The 21,498-nt window shown below is 45.0% G+C and overlaps 7 protein-coding genes and 1 long non-coding RNA gene across 10 annotated transcripts; 4 read left to right on the top strand and 4 right to left on the bottom strand.

Annotated features, from left to right (window-relative positions):
• Positions 1-2: 2 nt before the first annotated feature.
• On the top strand, positions 3-5,082 carry LOC135345545 (serine/arginine repetitive matrix protein 1-like). The gene is made up of 5 exons (XM_064542958.1): positions 3-176; positions 348-639; positions 2,273-2,468; positions 2,617-2,767; positions 3,306-5,082. Exons 1-5 carry the CDS (start codon positions 84-86, stop codon positions 4,926-4,928), a joined length of 2,355 nt encoding a protein of 784 aa, XP_064399028.1. The 5' UTR covers positions 3-83; the 3' UTR covers positions 4,929-5,082.
• LOC135345585 (proteasome subunit beta type-2-like) lies at positions 5,053-6,037 on the bottom strand. Its single transcript, XM_064543004.1, has one exon. It carries the CDS (start codon positions 5,943-5,945, stop codon positions 5,280-5,282), a length of 666 nt encoding a protein of 221 aa, XP_064399074.1. The 5' UTR covers positions 5,946-6,037; the 3' UTR covers positions 5,053-5,279.
• A 65-nt stretch (positions 6,038-6,102) lies between these two features.
• Positions 6,103-11,077, top strand: LOC135345553 (HEAT repeat-containing protein 3-like). The gene is made up of 12 exons (XM_064542970.1): positions 6,103-6,284; positions 6,518-6,690; positions 6,903-7,106; positions 8,624-8,733; positions 8,956-9,117; positions 9,201-9,413; positions 9,729-9,811; positions 9,873-10,000; positions 10,088-10,280; positions 10,352-10,498; positions 10,643-10,819; positions 10,866-11,077. Exons 1-12 carry the CDS (start codon positions 6,147-6,149, stop codon positions 10,965-10,967), a joined length of 1,830 nt encoding a protein of 609 aa, XP_064399040.1. The 5' UTR covers positions 6,103-6,146; the 3' UTR covers positions 10,968-11,077.
• Positions 11,038-11,913, bottom strand: LOC135345584 (6-phosphogluconolactonase-like). Its single transcript, XM_064543003.1, has one exon. It carries the CDS (start codon positions 11,842-11,844, stop codon positions 11,113-11,115), a length of 732 nt encoding a protein of 243 aa, XP_064399073.1. The 5' UTR covers positions 11,845-11,913; the 3' UTR covers positions 11,038-11,112.
• A 91-nt stretch (positions 11,914-12,004) lies between these two features.
• LOC135345586 (CBY1-interacting BAR domain-containing protein 1-like) lies at positions 12,005-14,281 on the top strand. Of its 3 annotated transcripts, XM_064543005.1 has the most exons (8): positions 12,009-12,225; positions 12,405-12,642; positions 12,718-12,786; positions 13,126-13,227; positions 13,300-13,305; positions 13,407-13,511; positions 13,568-13,681; positions 13,925-14,281. In XM_064543005.1, exons 1-8 carry the CDS (start codon positions 12,191-12,193, stop codon positions 14,027-14,029), a joined length of 774 nt encoding a protein of 257 aa, XP_064399075.1. In that variant the 5' UTR covers positions 12,009-12,190; the 3' UTR covers positions 14,030-14,281. The 3 variants fall into 3 exon arrangements, 1 of the variants encoding a protein (XP_064399075.1); XR_010397760.1 differs by having other exon boundaries at positions 12,005-12,161; positions 13,300-13,511; positions 13,925-13,951; XR_010397759.1 differs by having other exon boundaries at positions 12,009-12,289; positions 13,300-13,511; positions 13,925-13,951.
• LOC135345568 (RNA-binding protein 12-like) lies at positions 14,248-16,312 on the bottom strand. Its single transcript, XM_064542986.1, has 2 exons — positions 16,174-16,312; positions 14,248-15,739 (listed from the first exon to the last, which is right to left on the bottom strand). The coding sequence occupies exon 2, from the start codon at positions 15,731-15,733 to the stop codon at positions 14,417-14,419; it is 1,317 nt and encodes a 438-aa protein (XP_064399056.1). The 5' UTR covers positions 15,734-15,739; positions 16,174-16,312; the 3' UTR covers positions 14,248-14,416.
• LOC135345569 (phenylalanine--tRNA ligase, mitochondrial-like) lies at positions 16,297-17,783 on the top strand. The gene has a single exon (XM_064542987.1). It carries the CDS (start codon positions 16,354-16,356, stop codon positions 17,668-17,670), a length of 1,317 nt encoding a protein of 438 aa, XP_064399057.1. The 5' UTR covers positions 16,297-16,353; the 3' UTR covers positions 17,671-17,783.
• A 741-nt stretch (positions 17,784-18,524) lies between these two features.
• Positions 18,525-21,498, bottom strand: LOC135345599 (uncharacterized). Its single transcript, XR_010397768.1, has 2 exons — positions 21,317-21,498; positions 18,525-21,186 (listed from the first exon to the last, which is right to left on the bottom strand). It is a non-coding gene; the product is annotated as an uncharacterized LOC135345599 (long non-coding RNA).

The following is a 21,498-nucleotide window of genomic DNA, read 5'->3' as shown; positions in this document are numbered from 1 at the left end:
GAAGTAAACTACACATGAATATAAAAGACATAACAACAAAGTACAATTAACTATTCAACTGCTTTCTATTATTAACTGTCGCAATGCAAGCTCACCCGGACACTGTCAAGAAGGGCTGCCTCAAGTACAAGGCCTCAAGGATAAAGGGACGTAGTGCAGTCACCGTTACACAAGGGGTGAGCAGTATGAGCTAGCTAGCTGACTGAGACACATGTACATGGCTAGCTGTGTTAGCTCGTTGGCATCTTGTAGTGGGCTTGTAAAAATCATGTATTTGTACAGCATTTCATGTAGATTTCATGTACATGTGTAGTTGACTGTAGCTTACTCCCTCACACCCATCTCAGCCCAAGACATCGTACAAGGAGTTGTATGTTGTGTTCAGAGCGCCCAGTGGAGCCGAGAAATTCCTCGACTTCTACCAAAATGATCGGAAATATTCAGAAATGGGTCCTCCAAAGTGGACGGTTGACTTATCCTCAACACTCAGTGTGACTATCTTGAACGACAATCGAGTGTGTTTCTGTCTGGAGCTGGATGATGGTGGAGCGTGTTTGTTTGAAGCTAAGACCATGGATGAAGCTGAAGAGTGGGTGGCATGCTTCAATGCAGTGCTATTCAATAAAGGCATGCATGGAGGTGAGGCTTAGGTCGTGTAGGCGCTTGGAAATATATTACTGGTATCTTGCAAGCCACAAGTGCTTAACTTGGTGTACATAAATACACTAGGCCGTATATATACAATCATGTAGAAAGGGCTTTCACTATGTTGAGTCTGATGGTGTTTGTATGTGTATGCACTGCTAGTCTGTTGTCAGCGTGTTATTATGCTCAGAGTTGATCCAACAAATCACTGATTACCTGCACTTTGCTGGTTTGGGTAGCATGTCCACCATGGATGAGGAAGCCATGCATGTGGTTGTGGAGCACTGTGGAGCTTCTTGATGCCCTATATAGGACAGAGCCGTGTGAATTAGTGCTTTAGTTCATCTTGTGTGTGATAGTACAAGCAAGCTGTTCAATAGTACACCTTTGTTGCTATTGATACAGCGTGTGTACTAGCTCTACTGCAGGAAGGTGGTACTCAAACTGTTCAATAGTACACCTTTGTTGCTATTGATACAGCGTGTGCACTAGCTCTACTGCAGGAAGGTGGTACTCAAACTGTTCAACAGTATACCTTTGTTGCTATGGATACAGCCAGCGTGTGTACTAGCTCTACTGCAGGAAGGTGGTACTCAAACTGTTCAACAGTATACCTTTGTTGCTATGGATACAGCCAGCGTGTGTACTAGCTCTACTGCAGGAAGGTGGTACTCAAACTGTTCAACAGTATACCTTTGTTGCTATGGATACAGCCAGCGTGTGTACTAGCTCTACTGCAGGAAGGTGGTACTCAAACTTCTATTATATTTGTAATTTGTGTGCATTCTACCACTTAGTTGCCTGCTCCACCCTATCATGTTTACGCTATATAAGCATCAACATTGCTGTGTGTGTCATAACCTTATATAGTGTACATGATGAATAGTAATAACAGTGAGGTCTTTTATCATGTGAAGCTGAATTGACTCAGGAAAATGATACACACAATCGTTTGTGATTTAAGACGAGCCGTTTCGCTCCATTTGCTAGCTCAATCTGTCTGCATCTGGTTCTGACAACGCTCTGATGATCTTTCTCCGTATTAGTACCTGACTAACTTATCATACATCCTGTGTATGTGTTTGGACAAGCTGTGTCTCTTGTGCCATATTTAGCTCACAGTTTAAACAGTGCACTCATTAACTATGCTCAGTAGCTTGGTACCAGTGATGACTGCCATGCTCAGTAGCTTGGTACCAGTGATGACTGCCATGCTCAGTAGCTTGGTACCAGTGATGACTGCCATGCTCAGTAGCTTGGTACCAGTGATGACTGCCATGCTCAGTAGCTTGGTACCAGTAATGACTGCCATGCTCAGTAGCTTGGTACCAGTGATGACTGCCATGCTCAGTAGCTTGGTACCAGTGATGACTGCCATGCTCAGTAGCTTGGTACCAGTGATGACTGCCATGCTCAGTAGCTTGGTACCAGTAATGACTGCCATGCTCAGTAGCTTGGTACCTGATGACTGCCATGCTCAGAATGCATGGCTCTCTAATCAGTGATTCCCTTAGGGAGGATAAGACATGCTTCACTCAATACTAACCCTCTGTCCTTACAAGGGAAATGTTATTCAATTTCAATTGCTCACTCGCCCACACACACACACACACACACACACATTCAGCGAGCAGTCTGCACTATCAGGTGGAGCTCTACCAATCAGAGCGGCTTGAATATCATGGCCCCGCCTACTTGGAGTTAGCGGAGGGCTACCTGGTAGTGTGGACACTCAACACACAGGAGGAGGTGGTCAAGTGGAAGCTGTCTCACATAAGATCATTCAAGGCCAAGAAAACTGTGCTGACCATATACACAGGAAGGTGTGTGCACTTTGATGGTATTTGGACTAAAAAAAGTTGTTTATTTTTTGATTTCTCCTAAATATGTACTTACTAGCTAATGATGCAATTACTCCCGCTAATCCTCCACCCACACACTCACACCCTCACACCTCACACACACACACAGCCGCAGTGCTACTGGAGTTGGGGAGTTCCACTTCAACAGCCCTCTGAGTGTACAGATCACGCACGCTATAGAGACACTGGTGGCAAGACTCAAGTCCAAAAAATCACCACGTCAGACTGGAGCTAGTGCCAGCAGCAGTGGCAGTAGTAGGGTAAGTCAGTGTTGTTGTCTGGACGGCCAGTCTATACAAGTATTCCCCTGCTCGTGTCATGCGTAGAGTACAAGGTCCAGCTGATGCATGTGTATATAGTACAAGGTCCATTGTGTAATATATCACACAGTTCACTGACGTATGTACACCATACCTTACTGTAGTACAGGAACTGCATCACATTTCATACAATAGTGTAACTCAATGATGACTGTAACAGCTATATCATCACTGTGTGCATATGTTGCCTCATTCATGATATCATTACATCACTACATACCTGTGAGCTGCTGGAACAATGTCATACAGTCAGTACAACTATTGATACATGAAGCTGGTTTACAATCACCTTTTGAACATTCTTAGAATCAAAGTGTGGGATGATTGTTACATCCCTTGTGTCCCCCCCCCCCAAATGCATAGTGTTGTTTTCTGTTTGCTTACAAAGCTTGTGTACACGTCGGCATCAAAGAGTAATACTGGCTTTGAAGTTGTACTGTACATGTATTATATTAATGTTTCCTTTCTTTCTTTACAGCCTCCCACAAGGCCCCTCCCCCCTGCCCCGGAGTCTATTGATGGAATGCCTGATCTACTAGAGCACAGTGAGAATGTACATCGACTGCGCACTAGTCTTGCTGAGAACATCCCCAGGCACAATGCTCTCAGTGTGTACGAAGACCCAGACACTGTGTCCAGACAGCAGCAACCCTCTCCTCCTAGACGTGGGGGTTACGAGGAAGTCCCTGATGGTCCTGCTCCTAACGAGCCAGGGGTAAGACGGAAACCCTCCCCTCCTAGACGTGGGGGTTACGAGGAAGTCCCTGGTGGTCTTGCTCCTAACAAACCAGGGGTCAGACGGAAACCCTCCCCTCCCACTCGTGGGGGTTACGAGGAAGTCCCTGGTGGTCCCTCCACTAACGAACCAGGGGTCAGACGAAAACCCTCCCCTCCCCTCCCACGAGGAGCGAGGGAACTAACACCACCCATATATTCACAAGTCGATAAAAGTGCTAAGACAAAATCGAGACCACCTTCAGTACACAATCGGACATCACCGCCCAGGGAACCTTATGGACAGCTGAACCACTTCTTGTCAGACAGTCCTACACGGCAGGAGTATGGCAAGCTCGTTCACACTAACAAGCCACCGACGTACCTCGATGAGGAGTATGGACATTTAGGCCATGGTGCCCCCACCAATACTGGAGCTAGTGGCCATCAACCTGAGGAGTATGGCCGACTTGAACATGCTGTGACAACACCTACTGTGGGCCATCAACCTGAGGAGTATGGCCGACTTGGACATGCTGTGACAACACCTACTGTGGGCTATCAACCAGAGGAGTATGGCCGACTTGAACATGCTGTGACAACACCTACTGTGGGCCATCAACCTGAGGAGTATGGCCGACTTGGACATGGAGCAGGGACAGTTGGGGGCTACCAATCTGAGGAGTATGGCCGACTAAACAGAAGTAGAGAAACCTCTCCTAAAGTAGCAACACCGCAAACAGAAGAGTATGGCCGACTAGGCCCTGCATTCGATCCATATGGCACTCTACTCGGTGAAGATTTGGAAAAGACGTTGAAAAATGGAGGAAAGACTCGAGTTCGTGGCTATGAAATGATGGAGTTCGATGAGGAACAAACAGCTGACGATGCAATTTATAGCGCTGTCGATGACGAGATTAAAGTATCGCCAAAAAAGGAAGTTTCAGGCCCACCCCCTGGCTATGAGAACCATGTGTTGAAGGTGACTGCAGCTGAGAGAGCAAGCTACAGTCGCTCGTCCTCACAAGATGACAAATCACCGACATCCTCACCCATACCACCGCAACGTAGTGTCAAACACAAATACGTGAATGTGAACAACGATGGTACAGTGAAGCTTCCTCCAGCACCGGGAGTAGCTCCTAGGAGGTACAAGTCTAATGGAGTAGCCTTGCCAAATGAAGAGAAAGCAGTCAGTGGACTCCACAGAGGGCGATCGCTTGAAGAGTCCTCTCCCCCTCCCCCGGCACCACGGCATCGAGCCACAGTTCACGCTAGTAGATACTCCCCCCCACAGAGTAGACCCCCCACAGCTAGTAGATACTCCCCCCCACAGAGTAGACCTCCCACAGCTCCTAAACCAAAGCCAAAGCCTGGCTCACAATAAAGTGTGCGTCTGTTGTTGTTATTCAATTGTTGTTGTTCAAATTATCCGAAATGTACATGTTTATGTTTGTGCTAATTAATTATGGTTTGCATTGATTGTCATTATAATTTGTAATCAGTCGAGGTTGAGTTATCAATATATATAGTCAATGTGACATCATCTGATGAAAAAATGTTGCATGAATATTGTATATACAATAAGTCAGTCACAAGTCATGACTGATTATATATGCAACAATAAAGCAAATAAAGACACTTGTCGTAACTTTGAACATGCATGATAGCATACATTATAATATAGTTGTATATAAACTAAGTATCCTATATAATTATAATGTATAGTTTGAATTGTTCAAGACATCATAGCAACCTCACTGACTGAGCTGGAGGGCACTGCTCCCTCACCACTGCCAGCTGATGCAGTGATTGTTCTCTTCTCAGAAAATCCATTCGAATCGATGACATAATACGAAAACGACGGCAAATTAATAATCAATCTTTTCTGAATTTCTTTGACGCATTTCTCCAGAAGCTCCACCCCCTCGGCCACGGTCATGTTGGAACGATGGTAACGATCGAGCAGGCCCAGGACAAAGTTGGAGCCATAGCCTTGAGCACCGTACGGCACAGTGCCAAGTGTTCCAAGGTAGTCCATCCAATAGAGATAGGATTTAGACTCCTTTGAATCAAAGCCTCCCAGCAATAAATTGACAACAAACGGACGTCGGCTTCGAAGAGACTCGGCTAGCTCATTGCGAGTGAAGTGTGCCGTTGATTCGATGCTCAGAGAATAGCCATTTCTTGTGCGATACAGAGCAATGTTTTTCTGAACGTACTCTCCAAAGTAAACAGTGTCTCCAGCTTCTCCACAGACAACTATTCCGACATTATCATCTAATTTGAAGAGCTTGTCTTGATCTTGCTTCATAGCTAGAATGCTACGCCCTGCGAAGTTGTCGTGGGCTAGGATGGTGAACGAGTCACACTGGATCCCAATCAGACACTCCATTCCTCCCATGGTTAGCTTTACAGCAGTGCTAGTCAAGAAAGCAGCAGTTGAAATCTTTTCTTTCGCCTGTTGTACAGCACGTGCTGAGTGATAATTGTAAAGGAAAGGGTCGTCATTAGAACAAGCTCTTGAGCAGTTGTCTAGTGAAACTAGGGGAAAGGTCGTTATTAGAACAAGCTATTTAAGGGGTTATCACCCACGTGGAGTAGTATGGGTAAGATCAGAGCTAAGCGAAGAGCTGCTAGGAGTCGGCCTGAACCTGCTGGCCTACCCACCACTAGTCCAGTGAAGGCTATTGAGGAGACATCAGAGAGCCCAGAATCACGATCACTACCTATTCTACACAGAGTTAGTGCCAAACATGTACACCATACAAGTGTTACAATACACACCAGGCTGCAGTGTTACAATACACACCAGGCTGCAGTGTTACAATACACACCAGGCTGCAGTGTTACAATACACACCAGGCTGCACCTATTTAATTGTACTGTCAGATTTGTTTTTTATTATAGCGGTTGCTATAGTTACCGTAGAATGTTGTAGTTTTATTTGCAATCAATTTCTTAATGCTCATGCAGTTGGCTAGTCATGATGTGACTGAGCGGAAGTGGGCGTGTACCTCACTGTCTCACCTCCTGTTAGACTGTGCACAGCGGACAGAGCTCATACAGGGGAGAGTGGTGCGTAGATTAACCCCGTTGCTACTAGACGAGGTGATGGAGATAAGAGAGGCAGCTGCCGGAGCTCTAAGGTGGAGTCTGTGTATACTGTACATGCCCATGATTGTGTGTGTGTATGTGTGTGTGCGTGCGTGCGTGCGTGTGTGTGTGTGTGTGTGTGTGTGTGTGTGTGTGTGTGTGTGTGTGTGTGTGTGTGCGTGCGTGCGTGCGTGTGTGGGAACATGAGCTCTGTGGATGAACCTGGTGTACTAGAGTACATGCCCATGATAGTGTGTGTGTGTAGGAACATGAGCTCTGTGGATGAACCTGGTGTACTAGAGTACATGGCTAGTGAGGACATCATGACACACCTATCAGCACTCGTAAAGGATACTGTTGCTCGATTGGTCACTGGAATGGAGGAAGGAAAAAAGGAGAAGATGACTGCGGATAGAGGAGTCTTATTGAGTATTCTTGAGGAAGCATTGTGTCTACTGTGGAACATGAGGTACGTCGGGGGTGTAGTTGAACATCTTTCAACAGCCATAACTTTGATCCGATGAAGTTATGGCAGCTGAAAGATTCCCAAAATCATTAATTAAACGGTGGGGTGGGGGGGGGTGTCTTTCAACAGCCATAACTTCAGTACAGTTTATCCGATGTCAAAATTTTTATGATTTTCTGAAAGCTTAGAAAATTACCTTTTAAACGATGTGATTCAATCCATAATTTCATTGGGACCCAAATTTGTCATTTTTCGGCCTCGGACCATGGGCTATAATCCATAGTATCGCCAAATTGTCAAATACTTTTATCTCTCGGATATCAACTTTGATGGTACCATTGAAAGGTCTCTTTCTAAGCTTTCAGAAAAACATAACATTTTTGATTTTCGATCCACAGAATTCAAGTTATGGCAGCTGAAAGATTCCCAAAATCATTAATTAAACGGTGGGGTGGGGGGTGTCTTTCAACAGCCATAACTTCAGTACAGTTGATCCGATGTCAAAATTTTTATGATTTTCTGAAAGCTTAGAAAATTACCTTTTAAACGATGTGATCCATAATTTCATTGGGGCCCAAATTTGTCATTTTTCGGCCTCGGACTATGGGCTATATATAATCCATGGTATCGCCAAATTGTCAAATACTTTTATCTCTCGGATATCAACTTTGATGGTACCATTTGAAAGGTCTCTTTCTAAGCTTTCAGAAAAACATAACATTTTTGATTTTCGATCCACAGAATTCAAGTTATGGCAGCTGAAAGATTCCCAAAATCATTAAACGGTGGGGTGGGGGGGGTGTCTTTCAACAGCCATAACTTCAGTACAGTTGATCCGATGTCAAAATTTTTATGATTTTCTGAAAGCTTAGAAAATTACCTTTTAAACGATGTGATTCAATCCATAATTTCATTGGGGCCCAAATTTGTCATTTTTCGGCCTCGGACCATGGGCTATATATAATCCATGGTATCGCCAAATTGTCAAATACTTTTATCTCTCGGATATCAACTTTGATGGTACCATTTGAAAGGTCTCTTTCTAAGCTTTCAGAAAAACATAACATTTTTGATTTTCGATCCACAGAATTCAAGTTATGGCAGCTGAAAGATTCCCAAAATCATTAATTAAACGGTGGGGTGGGGGGTGTCTTTCAACAGCCATAACTTCAGTACAGTTGATCCGATGTCAAAATTTTTATGATTTTCTGAAAGCTTAGAAAATTACCTTTCAAACGATGTGATTCAATCCATAATTTCATTGGGGCCCAAATTTGTCATTTTTCGGCCTCGAACCATGGGCTATAATCATGGTATCGCCAAATTGGCAAATACTTTTTATCTCTCGAATATCAACCTTGATGGTACCATTTGAAAGGTCTCTTTCTAAGCTTTCAAAAAATCAGAAAATCATTGAAATTGGATCAACGAAATTCAAGTTATGGCAGCTGAAAAAGTCCTTGAACCGGCGGCCTCTTAACTGTTGATTGTGTGTGTGTGTGTCATGTTGGTCCCTGCAGTGAGGGCAGCAGTGTGGTGGTGGAAGTGTTCAATCGTGAGGAGCTACTGCCTTTCATTCTGCAACTGTTACAACCGACCACTCACCCGCTATCACTGTGTCTAGCAGCAGGTTAGAACAGCTAGGGGAAGCTTTATTAGCTCTGTGCTGTAAATTTGCTGATAGTGTTATAGAGGCATATAATCCTTGTGTCAACTAATACCTCCCTTAGCTGTGTGACCCTGTGTGTATGAATGTTAGGTTATTGTACTCCCTTAGCTGTGTGACCCTGTGTGTATGAATGTTAGGTATTGTACTGGCTGGTTTGAAATCACTGAATCTGTTTATTTTCAGCACAACTGCTCCATGTTGTTACCGAGGACAACCAGGATGCAATTCGATTGGTTGTATCCTTGCCGGGAACTCTGTCCCACCTTGAGAGTGTACTAGACCGCACCCTCCCTGATGATGATTGTGGGCGGGGCCAGATGCTAGTCCTCCGAGTAGCTATAGCAGGTAAGAATGCTCCACGTGCTGAATCCATTGAATCCTGATACGGTATTTTGTGGCCCCTGTGTCTCCTGTTATATTGTGTGTAGGTGTGTTTCACAACTGTCTCGCTGCTCTACCCGAGGCTGTGATTGAGAGCACACTGTGTGGAGTCCTGGCGGTAGTGGCGAGTGTGCTGTGTGTGGACACCGCCCCCCTACTCACTGGTTGTCAAGGCGACTCAGAGACTGAGGAATTGAGGTTGATATTCAGTGCTCAAGAACTAGCGTGTGAAGTCCTGGCCAATGTCTGCTATAATGAAGGTACTCACAGCTCCTTGTAAGCTTTCAAAAAATCCTTTGTTGCAAGGTATAGAATCTTTTTGCAGTGCCATACTAGGAAACTTAGAACCTTTTGCATCTTTAAACGGCCATAACTTTAGTTCCGATAGTCCAATAATGTTAATTTTACGATTTCTGAAAGCTTAGAGAACGGCCTTTCAGATGGTGTGTTAAAATCCAAAGTCTCTGGCCTGATTTTGACAAACCTGTGGTATTTTTCTGAAATTATGGCCTGTAGAATCTAGTTACAAAGCCGACTCTAGTACTCTCAAATTGGTCCATATTATGCGTATACAGGTGATGGTAGTGATGGTGGTGAGTGGGCAGACTGTGATAGTGTGGAAGATGTGGAGGGGGCGGATATGATGGAGGCATCACAAGTATGTTCTTATTCGTCAACTAAGTACATGTATGACATGCCCTTCCATTGCTCATAATCAGATGCCAGTGTCACGTGACCTACCGTCTCTTAAGCTGATAGTAGAAGCACAGGCTCATACTAAAGTATGCAATCTGTTCCTCCACTTGTGCTCTGTGTTTGACACTTGTCCAGAGCCGGTCATTCAGAGGTAAGAGCATCACATGACTAGACCAGTGCCACTTCCTAGTTATCATGTATGGATAGCCAGTGTTACCCCCAGTGTTGACCCCCCCAGGCTTACATCATTAATGAGTGCTGCACTACTCACACTACAAAACCTCGCCTCCTCTCTACCCACGGATGTATGGCAAGATCACATGAGGACAATATGGCCGACCTTGTTCAACCTTCCCTCTGCCTATAATGACAACACGTTCCCTGTACTGGGTCTCCTGTTAGCACTGGTGGACAAGCTGGACACTAGTCAAGTGAGGCTGCTATAGTGAGAGCTGATTCAGGAATAATAATCTAATTTTGTTTTCATGGATGTACTCTACAGTTGTTGACAGAAGAGCAGCTGATGAAGGTGTGTAAGGTGGGTGTGGCTTCAGGAGAGGTCGGAGTTCGTGCGGACATCATGAGACTAGTGGGAGCAGCTGCTAGCAGTGCACTCAGACACACCACCCCACACCTCCCCATGCTCCAGGTACAGTTGTGTGTACAGTATTTAAATGTTGGCAGCTTTTTCACCCAATTCATAGTGATTCGCTATAACCACACCACCACACACACACACACACACACACCCACACACACAACACACACACACACACACACACACACACGCTAGATAGCTGGTAGTACTCTAAGGGACTGCGTTGCTAAGGATCCATCGCTATGGGTAGTATCTCAAGCACTGGACTCAATATTTGACATGTTTGGGTCTGACTCTTGTCCCCCTCCACTCCTCCACTCTCTCTCCCTGCTGCCAGTGCTCAGGCAATCCTCCGCCACCTTCTCTGCCAGGGTGAGTCGGTGTTGTGGATATACTGTGCCTCAATGTTATTCTACAGCTACGTGTCGAGAGGAAAGGTCTGGGTCCACATATCTCGATGGTTCAAAGTGCAAAGGTCAACTTGCCAAGGTTCATCAGTTACATGGCTTCAAAACATTGAACAAAAACAATATGTTATGTAGGTGTGTTTACAATTTTGATGTTTTTATGATTAATTTTTGCAACTAGTATTAAATGAATATCACTGATCATTAATTTTGTTGGAGTCAATGGCTAGAACACTAATTATACAATTCAGTTCTCTCTCAAGCTTTGTTGTCTAGTTTGCTAGCAGCCCCTTCATCCATGAACCAGTGCAGCTCTCCATCCGTGGGTCTAGCTCTCCCAGCTGGTAATGGCTCCACACCACTGGCAGGCTCCAAGCTCTCCTTGACTGCATCAGCCTTACTACCTCCTGTGGAGATGACAGCCACACAACGAGCACTATTGAGGACGGGGATGGTGAGGGTGATACGTGAGGGCGGTGGTTTAGGGGAGTCAGTGATGGGGATCACCACACGTTCCCTCTCCAACAATCCAGGGTGGCCAGGGAAGAGAGAGCAAGTGTGTCCATCCGGGCCCATGCCTAATAGTAACAGGTCAAACCTCGGGAGATCGTCACCAGGATAGAGAGATCGTATTTTAGCGACGTAGTCTTGAGCAGCCTCTGCTACACTGAGGGAGTGATTGATGGAGTACACAGCAGCAGGGGACACATGAACTAATAGCTCCTTCTGGATGAAGCCATGAGTACTGTCTTCACTGGAGTACGATACATGTCGCTCATCACAGTAGAATATATGCACTTTGGACCAGTCGATATCCTTCCTATCTCTGAGGCCCTTCGAGACAATCTTTGCAACCGAACCACCGGACAAGCCCACAGAGAAATGGTTGTGATCACTGATGGATGCGCTGGCTCTGGCTACAATGAAGTCACACACTTCTTCTTGCAGCTTGCTAGTATCTGAGTAGATGTGTAGTTGAGGAGTAGCCATTCCTTTCTCTGTATTGGTGATAGTCTGTACTGTGCAGCCCTTGCTTGGGGGTGGGGCTCCTTGTTCAATGTTTCCTTACGTTACATTAGATAAAATTTGCAGTTATGTTACAAGCCCCGCCCCCTCCTTGATTGAGGGGGCGGGGCTGTGATCATGGACACCGTTCCATATAATGAGCACCAACACAAACTGCAAGCATCAAGTACAAGCTGCCTAACAATGTCTGGGTTGTCAGCAGAGGAGCTAAGAGTCCAGTAAGAACAGTGTGTAGTGTGTGTAACAATGTCTGGGTTGTCAGCAGAGGAGCTAAGAGTCCAGTAAGAACAGTGTGTAGTGTGTGTATACAATGTCTGGGTTGTCAGCAGAGGAGCTAAGAGTCCAGTAAGAACAGTGTGTAGTGTGTGTATACAATGTTTGGGTTGTCAGCAGAGGAGCTAAGAGTCCAGTAAGAACAGTGTGTAGTGTGTGTAGACAACTCTGTGTACAGAACTAGGAACTAAATAAAATCCATCAATCTGCAACATTTATAGTTCATGATAATAATTATTATGATTGTGTAGGTTGATCTCAGAGGAGAAGTATTTGGAGGGGAGGGTGTCGCATGTAGAGAGGCGGTTCTCGTCCCTAGCCACTGATCTGGGTGGTGTGATGAGGAAGACAGCACGTCTAAGGGACAAGGGTGATCTGGTGGTCAAGACACTACAAGACTTTGCTGGCAGTGAGAGTGGAGGTATGAGGAAGAGCTTGGAGGGACTGGCAGAGTGTTGCTCTGCAATGGAGGACTTCAACCAGCTCAAGGTACGTGATGATGGTGTACACAAGGCATTGATCGTGTGTGTATTGTAGTCATAGAAGATACTTTACTTGTACTAGATTGACAAAATGGAGTCAAAGGTTGTGAAGCCGTTGATGGAGTATGAATCAATCTGTAGGAAGGCTAAGGTAAGCCCCACACACATTACTCCACACCCACACACACACACACATTACTCCACACACACACACACACACACACACATTACTCCACACACACACACACACACACACACACACACCACTACATGCGCACACACACATTACTCCACACCACACACCTACCCACCCACCCACACACACACCACACACACACACCCACCCACCCACACACAGGAAGAGCTCAGATCCACACACCCACACACCCACCCACACACACAGGAAGAGCTCAGATCCACACACACACACCCACACACACCCACCCACCCACACCCACACACCCACACACACACACACACACACACACAGGAAGAGCTCAGATCCACACACAGTGTGGGAGAGAGGGAAGTCAACAAACAGAAGAATCTGGACAAAGCCAGAATAAGAGATCCCTCCAACAGGCAAAAAATAGTATCCTCCTAACTCTGAAATAATTATGTGATGTTATAATTTTAGTGTGTAGAGTTCCTTAACTGTACCCAGTCACAGGTACAGGAATGTGCGGTGATGCTTCTATACATGTGCTCACAGCTAGAGGGTTATTACTACACCATTCACTGTGTGTGTGCATGCTTTGTTTCTTTGCCTAGTTTGAGTCAGAGGTTCAGAAACTCAAGATTGAGAGGCTACGAAGTTCCAAAGCAGTCCAAGGTTACATCGAGGCTTTTGAAAAGAAAAGAACACTAGACTTCAAGGTACGCCCCCTCCACATCCCTCACACCTCACACCCACCCACACACCACACACACAGGCAGTGATGACAGAGTATATTCATGCAGAGATGGCTCATCATGCCAAAGCTCTGGAGGTCTACACCCAAGCATTCCAACATGTACAGAACATCAGTGTGGAGGAAGTGGTGGATGTAAGTATGTGATTCAATCCCACAAAGCTACTTGTTCCTTTAGACTGAAGCCTCATTGTGAATGACCCTCTAAACCACTAATTGTATTTGTACATGTAGCTAGCCGATAATTACATTAAAGCGTACATAATTACTTGCTCGACAAAATGAGGTGTTCTTCTAGTTACTCCCACCCCCTTGCTACAGCTATCACCCCCCCCCACCATTATTATTATTCACCCACCATTATTATTCTTGCTACAGCTCTATCACAAAGGCCTCAACCCTCGGAAGCAACAGAACCAAACCACCCGCAGTCGCTCAGCTAGTCCCGCCATCGCCATGGTGACAGAAGCTACTCAGCAATAACAGTCTACTATACAACTCTTTACCAATTATTGCTTATTATTAACATTGAACACATCGTTTTTTACCCCACAAATCTTATTGCAATAGTTAATACATGCTTAGCCTCCTCCACAAGGCCTCATCAGTGCGGCCTGGAATCGAGGCTAATACATGTACACCCTAACCCTAACCCTATAGTTGATACACACTGTGTACTTACTGTACGTATGATGAACAAATTGAAATTCAAAATAAACATTTTCATTTGTATAATTATTGTTCGACAAATCATGTACATGCATATATAATCATATAGTGATAAAGGAAGATACATGTACACAAGCAAACGACAGCCACACATAATTATATACGTATGAAGTACTGTCCTACATCCATCCATCTTGCTATCTATACCAGTGTGATCTCTACATAGCGCCCCAAGATGTACCTCTTATCATGACTGCCTACAGCAGCTCTTGCAAACTTCTCAGAGGAGAAGACAATGAATGCTTTGCCACTGGGACTGCCGTCATCCCTGCACTGGATGCGTATCTGCTCATGCTCCAAACGATACTCAGTAAAGAAGTCCATGATGTGTCTCACAGTAGTCTCATACGGAAGACCGTCCATTCGTACCATTTTCCGCTCGGGTGGTCCACCTGCGCTGGACCGTGTAGTGGGTGTGTGGCCATTAGCTACCTCACCATCACCAGCATAGCCTCTACTAGTGTAGCCTGTCCTCCCTGGGGGTGGGGGGTCTTGATGGGTGGGAGCAACATAAGCCTCTCTGTACTCGTGCTGATACACGTGCTCCTTGTCACGATAGTCCCACACCTCCCCGCCCCCACTACGCCTCCTCCAGTGTGTCTCCTCATACTTATCACGTCTTGATCGATGCATGTAGTGACGATCCTCTTGATAGCCATGCAAACCATACTCTTCCATTTCTTGCTCCTGTGCTCCGTACGCTGCAGCATAAGCTTTCATTCTCTTGCGAACAGGTGATGGTGTGTGTCTGCGCTTGTGCTCCTTGTGTCCTCGTCTAGAGCTCAGTGTACTACGCAAATCCTCTCTGGCTTCTGGTCCATTAATTCTCTCAACAATTTCTGTCATCTCATCCTTAGAGCATGGCACCACCTCTAGTACTGAATCAACCATCAGATCGCCGTTCTTCCTCAGGCCTTTCATGCACTCCTCACCAGAGCTAAACTCTACATAACCATCGCCTCTGAATGAACCACCCTCTTCTCTGAGCAGGTGTATGCAGTTCCGACCAATCAGACGACCTTTGAAGAACTCTCTCACATGTCTAAAAGTACAACCCTTTGGAACTCCGGAGAAATATGCACACTTGGTAGTGTTCCTAATAGGAGACCTGTCCCTCACTCCACTCTTCTTAGAATACTTTCCAGCTAGCCGGAATACTTCTTTGGGGTCAATCCCTTCCTCCCGTGCCATTAGAACAAGCTCATACAGATCGGCCTCGCTGGCAGTGAAGACCTCTATGTAGCGATCACCCATATGATTGCGATCATTCAATAATGCCATCTGTACCTCTTCAGCCTTCAAGCGCACAAAACCCAAACCAGTTGACCTTTTATTGCGAAAAACGATTATCGTAATTTGATCATCTCGAATTTCGATGCTTTGGAAGAATTGCTTAATGTCCGCCTTAGTAGCAGCGAATGGTAAACCCTTGAGTAGAACACCTTGAGACGTCTCCATGACTACCTGCGTGAGGTAAACGCAATGTTCACAGCCTATTGTAAATATTTGCACCAATGAACCAGAGATGTTGATTAACCCGCCACAAGATCTTATCAGATGATATTAACACACGTACGTATGTACATGCGGGAACACTGGGCCTGGGGAAGCTTCATGAAAACAGGCACTTGGTAAAAGCTTTATCAACTATTCTTTCAAGATACAAGCTTTCTATACACACATAGCTAGTGGTACAATTAGCATACACAAACATAACGAAGCTTTCTGCAATCAAACAAACAAACGAGTACGTACATTTCCTTTCATTATTAAGCTAAACACTTGATATGCTTGTATACAGTGGTACAGGGTACATCATGATCTACAGTACAGTACAGGTGGTATCTTCATACAAACAGTACTTAAACAGCACATTAATCATACACATAGTTCCCTACCTAACATGAACTCTAGTAGAATAGGTTAGAATCCTCCTCTAAAGCTTCTCGATCTCAGACTTCTCTTGTTTGTTTGTTGACAAGTGATTAATTAATTGCCTGAGCCCTGCTTAGACAAGTCTACAAGGTCAAATGATACACCCACACACCCACGTGGAGTGAAAGACAAGTAAACAAAAGATGTCCCTTTGTATGGTTTACCGAGTGTTTGCGAGACCTCCAGCACTGTACTACTACAGTCGACTGCTCTCCACTGGCTCGGCTGCTCTACCAGAACAGAGCCAGGATAAACTGCAGCTGTTTGGCAAGCTATACGACAAGGACCCAGTGACTAATGTCACCCCTCACATCCTCCGCCATGTTGGGCGTAACCTGCATAGGGTGTCAAAGCATCCGTTGTGCATCATCAAAGAGCGTGTTGTACATCACTTCCACACGACGTATGTCAACAGAGTTGGCAATGCATTGTATGCTCATTTTGACGATGTTCCACCAGTCGTTTCAACAGAACAAAATTTCGACAGTTTATTAGTTGCCCCAGATCATGTTACGCGTAGCAAGAAAGATAATTACTATATCAACAGGGACACACTCCTGCGAGCCCACACCTCTGCCCACCAACGAGATTTCATCAAGATGGGATTTGATAGGTTCCTAGTGAGCGGTGATGTGTATCGGAGGGACACTATCGACTCTTGTCACTATCCTGTTTTTCATCAGATGGAGGGGGTTCGATTGTTCACGGGCGACGAATTATTCCGTAATGAAAATCTTGGCCTGAAACTGTTTGAGAAAGATTCTGAAGAGACTGGTGAGAAACAGAGGGGCCACTCTATCGATGCTGTGAAGATGATGGAGATCAACTTGAAAGAGACGCTCGATAATCTAATGAGGAGTTTGTTTGGTACTGATATTCAGACTCGTTGGAATGCGTGTTATTTTCCTTTCACACATCCGTCATTTGAATTGGAGATCAAGTTTCAAGGAGAGTGGCTTGAAGTGCTGGGGTCAGGGGTCATGAGACAGCCGATATTGGACAAAGGTGGAGCCAGTGATAAAGTGGGATGGGCCTTTGGTCTTGGTCTGGACCGACTAGCAATGCTGTTGTTTGGTATTCCTGATATTCGATTGTTTTGGAGCAAAGATGAGAGATTTATTGATCAGTTCAAATCTGTTGGTATCAGCTTGGACACGAATGTGCAGTACACACCGTTTAGTGTGTTTCCACCGTCATACAAAGATCTGTCGTTTTGGTTGCCCAAGACTGGATTCAGTGAAAACGATTTCCACGAGATTGTGAGGAGTGTGGGCGGTGGACTTGTGGAAGAAGTGGAGCTGGTGGATGCATTCACCCACCCACACACTAACAGAGTGAGCCATTGCTATAGACTGACCTACAGAGCAATGGACAGGACATTCACTAACAGAGAGGTCAACGAAATTATGGAAAAACTGAGACAAGAAGTTCAGGACACTTTAGGAGTTAATGTTAGGTAATTATTATTGTATAGTGAACATTGAACAACACTCTAGCTAGCTAGAATCCTCATGTTAATCTTTCTTGTCTTTGGCACTTGTTGATGTTGGAATTTTGTACTGTAATGGGAAAATTTATCTAAAAATTAATTATAATTATAGTAGTTGGATAATTAATGATCTTTACCCACATCACACTAAATCTTAGGTGTGGGTAAAGATCATTAATCTTAGGCTAAGATTAACGATCTTTACCCACACCCAAGATGACTAGTGTAGTGAGACCACTGAGAGCCACACACCAGCTAGTGAGGGCCACACTGTTGCAGTCCCACCAGCTAGTGAGGGCACTCAGTCAGCAAGAGAGACCTCCACACAGCAAAGGTGAACTCCAAGATGATGCCAGCTGTAGAACTGGATGGTGTGTGTGCACATTGTTGTCCCAGCATAGATACTCTATCAAGGACCCAGTAGGCATACTGACTATACCATAGATACTCTATCATGGACCCAGTAGGCATACTGACTATACCATAGATACTCTATCATGGACCCAGTAGGCATACTTGACTATACCAAACCCTCTTCCCTTGTAGATGACGAGGGCCGTCACAGAGATGGAGAGAAGGAGCCATTACGTGAGTGGCCAGAAGGTGTGAACCCAACCACTGGGGAGACAGGTGGTCCAAAGGGGCCAGAGCCAACACGCTATGGAGACTGGGAGAGGAAGGGAAGAGTCTCAGACTTCTGAACTATCAACACTCTGCTCACCCACCTCCTGTTGGAATTACTTTATTATTTTTGTCATAAAGTTTATCATTGTTTTCACAATTAGACAACGAACAGCTCTGTGGAAGTTATATTGTTTATAGTAGTGTCACAGAAGAACATGGGTGAATCAACAAACTTGAGAAAGAATGAGTTTCTGTAACTGTTATTAAGTGATAAAAACATGAATTGTTATTGAGACTGACCACATTTGGGCAGGAAATGCTGCATCCACAGTGTGGGTTTTAATGAAGGTCCTGTATACTATGCAGACATGAACAAAAGACAAGAAAGTAGAAAAAATAATGGCTTAGTTGCAGTTGGAGAACAGTTTGTGTATACTGTTCTTGAACGCTGGTACTGTTTTTGTTTTCTTAGTTCTTGAGGAAGCGCATTGTACTTGAGAGCTCCTTGAAAACTGAAACTTTTCCTGAGTAGCTCAGTGGATGGTCTTGGAAGGTGGAGTTATCTTGTCCACGAGTTGTTACTTGTGCTTGTCTGCTACTGTGTTCAGAGTTCTTTGTGAATAGTTCTTGCAAGTACTTAGCCTAAGTCTTAGGTGCAGTTTTAATGATGCTGCAGTGGACTTGTACCAGCATAAGCTCTTCTCAACGCTGTTCTAGAGTAGTCCATCCTAGCTCGCTATGCAGAGGTGAACTTGGAGTCCTAGGAGGCTTGCCCAGGATGACCCTCATGCCATAATTCTGGATGCTCTAACTCGATCTTTGAGCTTGTTGCTACAGGCATGCCAGAGTTAATTGCTTGTTAGTGTGAAACTCTCTCCAGTTACAAAGGCTTATCCATACGCAATCAACCTAAACAGAGAGCATAAAAAGGTTTGTCACATGACATAAGCTACTCATCTGTTACAGTTGAATTAGTGACTCTTCCACACGATCAACCTACATTGGGAACATGAAGACTTGTCACACAACATAGCTAGCTACTCATCTGTGTGTATGCTGTTACAGTGGCTCCTCCACATACAATCAACCTACACAGAGAGCATGAAAGACTTGCCACATAACATAGCTAGCTTCTCCACACACAACCAACCTATACGTACGACACATACTGTACATGTAGCCATATAATTATTATACTCATCTTTTCTCCATGCAGTGACAATCCACCTACATAGAATGTATACCACTACACCACATAGCAAGACTTGCCATAATTGAGACAATAACTAATGATTAAGCATGTACAATGATAGTATACTAGTAAGTATAGTAAGCGTTGAGATCCGAGCCCCTCCCCCAAGACGTAGATACAATTAAGCCCCACCCCCTTCAATATCAGATATGCAGTCATTGGATCAAGTTAGTAATCCTCCTTGGTAGCGTGGCTTGTTTGTACCTGGGGGACAGAGGAGACAAAAGCAGTGAGAGAATGGAACACTAGTACAGTAGCTAGTAGGAGGAGCTGTGTGTGTGTGCATTGTGGCTGCAAGAGAACAAGCAAATGCATGGTTACATTGAGCGCAGCAGTTTAAACAAAACCGATCATCAACAAATCTCCACAACCGTAGAAAACATAATACCAACCAATTACCACCAGAACTGACAACATCACCACCACCATTGAGAACATTACCACCAGTAGTTTCCTTGCTCAAGGGACTAATACAATAAGGGCATAATAAACTAAAGGGACCCTGTGACTGTGAGTACCATTAACGAGCAGAGAAATAATCAACCAGAATGTGTGGGATGGTTCAACAACAGTAGACTCACAGAGACAACACCTCCTTGCTCTTGAAGCCCTTGTCGACTCCAGTTGCAACAAGCCTGGCACGCAAGGCTTGCACAAGTGCTCAAGACTACTCTTTACTAATCCAGTCAAAGGCTACAGTTCCCTTGGCACACCTAGGGTTTAGTTAAAGCCTGAACTTACCAATTCCATCCTTGACTGAAAAAAGGCATCATAATATAACTATATCCAAGCCGCATAGCTAAAAACCAGCAGTCGACTAACTATGATGTCTAAAGATCCTAGCTAACTAACTATTGGAACTGTAACGAGATCTCAACACTCCCTATTATGGCAGGATATGCTCCCGGGGGAACATACCCTGTGCTGCTTTCCCATTAGGCAGGTACTAACAGCAGAGTGCTCCCTCCGGTAGACTGGAGTGCCGTGAGAAATCCATCATTGCACCCCGAAGGCTGGTTCGACAACGGCTCCAAGAACAAGAAGATGCTGTCCTGCGACCCGACTGTTGAAGAACCGTCCACACACATTCTGATTGATTACTTGAGTGCTACGAATACCACCCCCCCTCCCCCACCACCAAAGGGTTCAAGGCCATGCAGGTAATAGACTCTTAGCCACGCGTATATAACAGTACCTAAAAAGCGTTGCCGACACGAGTTTAGCCATGCATACATGCATTTAACGTGTGCTTTGCTGGCAAGTATGTATCTATTAAGCTGCATGACCTACACACCTCACAGTCAAGAAGGGGCCACACTTTAACACAAGAATACAAGAGCAAAATAATTACCAAACAGAAACCTTCCATACTCTCAACAAACAGCGCGCAACGCCAATACGCTCAAACTCCAGAGTGAACAATCTAATCTATATAGCTAGCTAGCTGCAACAAAACATGCAAAAACAAGCTACAGATGTACGGTTTCAACTTACAATAGCTCCTGCAGCCTACTGCCTCAGACGATCCAGCTCTATCCTTCCATGGTTGGAGAATGCTCGCGCTGCTCCGCTGCGCTGGTTTTGCAACACAGTGGAAGGCTTGCACAGCTTCTGCAAAAAAAGAAGTCAATAGCAATCGTAAAACATGATCAAATAGACAGCAAACAATGCTACAATGCTCCACAAGGCTTCCTAGCCTAACATTCCTGCAAACATGCGAGCTACAAGCAAAGAAACTCACCTCTTCCAGCAAGACACGTTGCTTCTTCTTGATCTTCAAAGGAACTGAGCTACTGGAACTGGGATATGGGAATATTCCAGGCCATTGACGTCAGAGTCTCCAAGGAGATGCCATGGAGACCGACAGTTCCCACCCATGGAGGAGACCGCAGGAGTACTAGCTACAAGGTGTTGCGAGTATTG

This window comes from Halichondria panicea, chromosome 12 (assembly GCF_963675165.1).
Source record: "Halichondria panicea chromosome 12, odHalPani1.1, whole genome shotgun sequence".
Lineage (NCBI taxonomy): Eukaryota > Metazoa > Porifera > Demospongiae > Suberitida > Halichondriidae > Halichondria > Halichondria panicea.
This window is presented reverse-complemented; position numbering and strand designations above follow the sequence as displayed.

Bases quoted from the DNA above. Each gene is read 5' to 3' on its own strand.
- LOC135345545 (XM_064542958.1), top strand. From the start codon at position 84: ATGCAAGCTCACCCGGACACTGTCAAGAAGGGCTGCCTCAAGTACAAG. The intron at 177-347 runs GTGAGCAGTATG...CACCCATCTCAG, and splicing joins CAGTCACCGTTACACAAGGG to CCCAAGACATCGTACAAGGA. The intron at 2,469-2,616 runs GTGTGTGCACTT...ACACACACACAG, and splicing joins CTGACCATATACACAGGAAG to CCGCAGTGCTACTGGAGTTG.
- LOC135345585 (XM_064543004.1), bottom strand. From the start codon at position 5,945: ATGGGAGGAATGGAGTGTCTGATTGGGATCCAGTGTGACTCGTTCACC.
- LOC135345553 (XM_064542970.1), top strand. From the start codon at position 6,147: ATGGGTAAGATCAGAGCTAAGCGAAGAGCTGCTAGGAGTCGGCCTGAA. The intron at 9,118-9,200 runs GTAAGAATGCTC...TATTGTGTGTAG, and splicing joins CCTCCGAGTAGCTATAGCAG to GTGTGTTTCACAACTGTCTC. The intron at 10,281-10,351 runs GTGAGGCTGCTA...TGTACTCTACAG, and splicing joins ACAAGCTGGACACTAGTCAA to TTGTTGACAGAAGAGCAGCT.
- LOC135345584 (XM_064543003.1), bottom strand. From the start codon at position 11,844: ATGGCTACTCCTCAACTACACATCTACTCAGATACTAGCAAGCTGCAA.
- LOC135345586 (XM_064543005.1), top strand. From the start codon at position 12,191: ATGTCTGGGTTGTCAGCAGAGGAGCTAAGAGTCCA. The intron at 12,787-13,125 runs GTAAGCCCCACA...ACACACACACAG, and splicing joins CAATCTGTAGGAAGGCTAAG to GAAGAGCTCAGATCCACACA. The intron at 13,512-13,567 runs GTACGCCCCCTC...CCACACACACAG, and splicing joins AAAGAACACTAGACTTCAAG to GCAGTGATGACAGAGTATAT.
- LOC135345568 (XM_064542986.1), bottom strand. From the start codon at position 15,733: ATGGAGACGTCTCAAGGTGTTCTACTCAAGGGTTTACCATTCGCTGCT.
- LOC135345569 (XM_064542987.1), top strand. From the start codon at position 16,354: ATGTCCCTTTGTATGGTTTACCGAGTGTTTGCGAGACCTCCAGCACTG.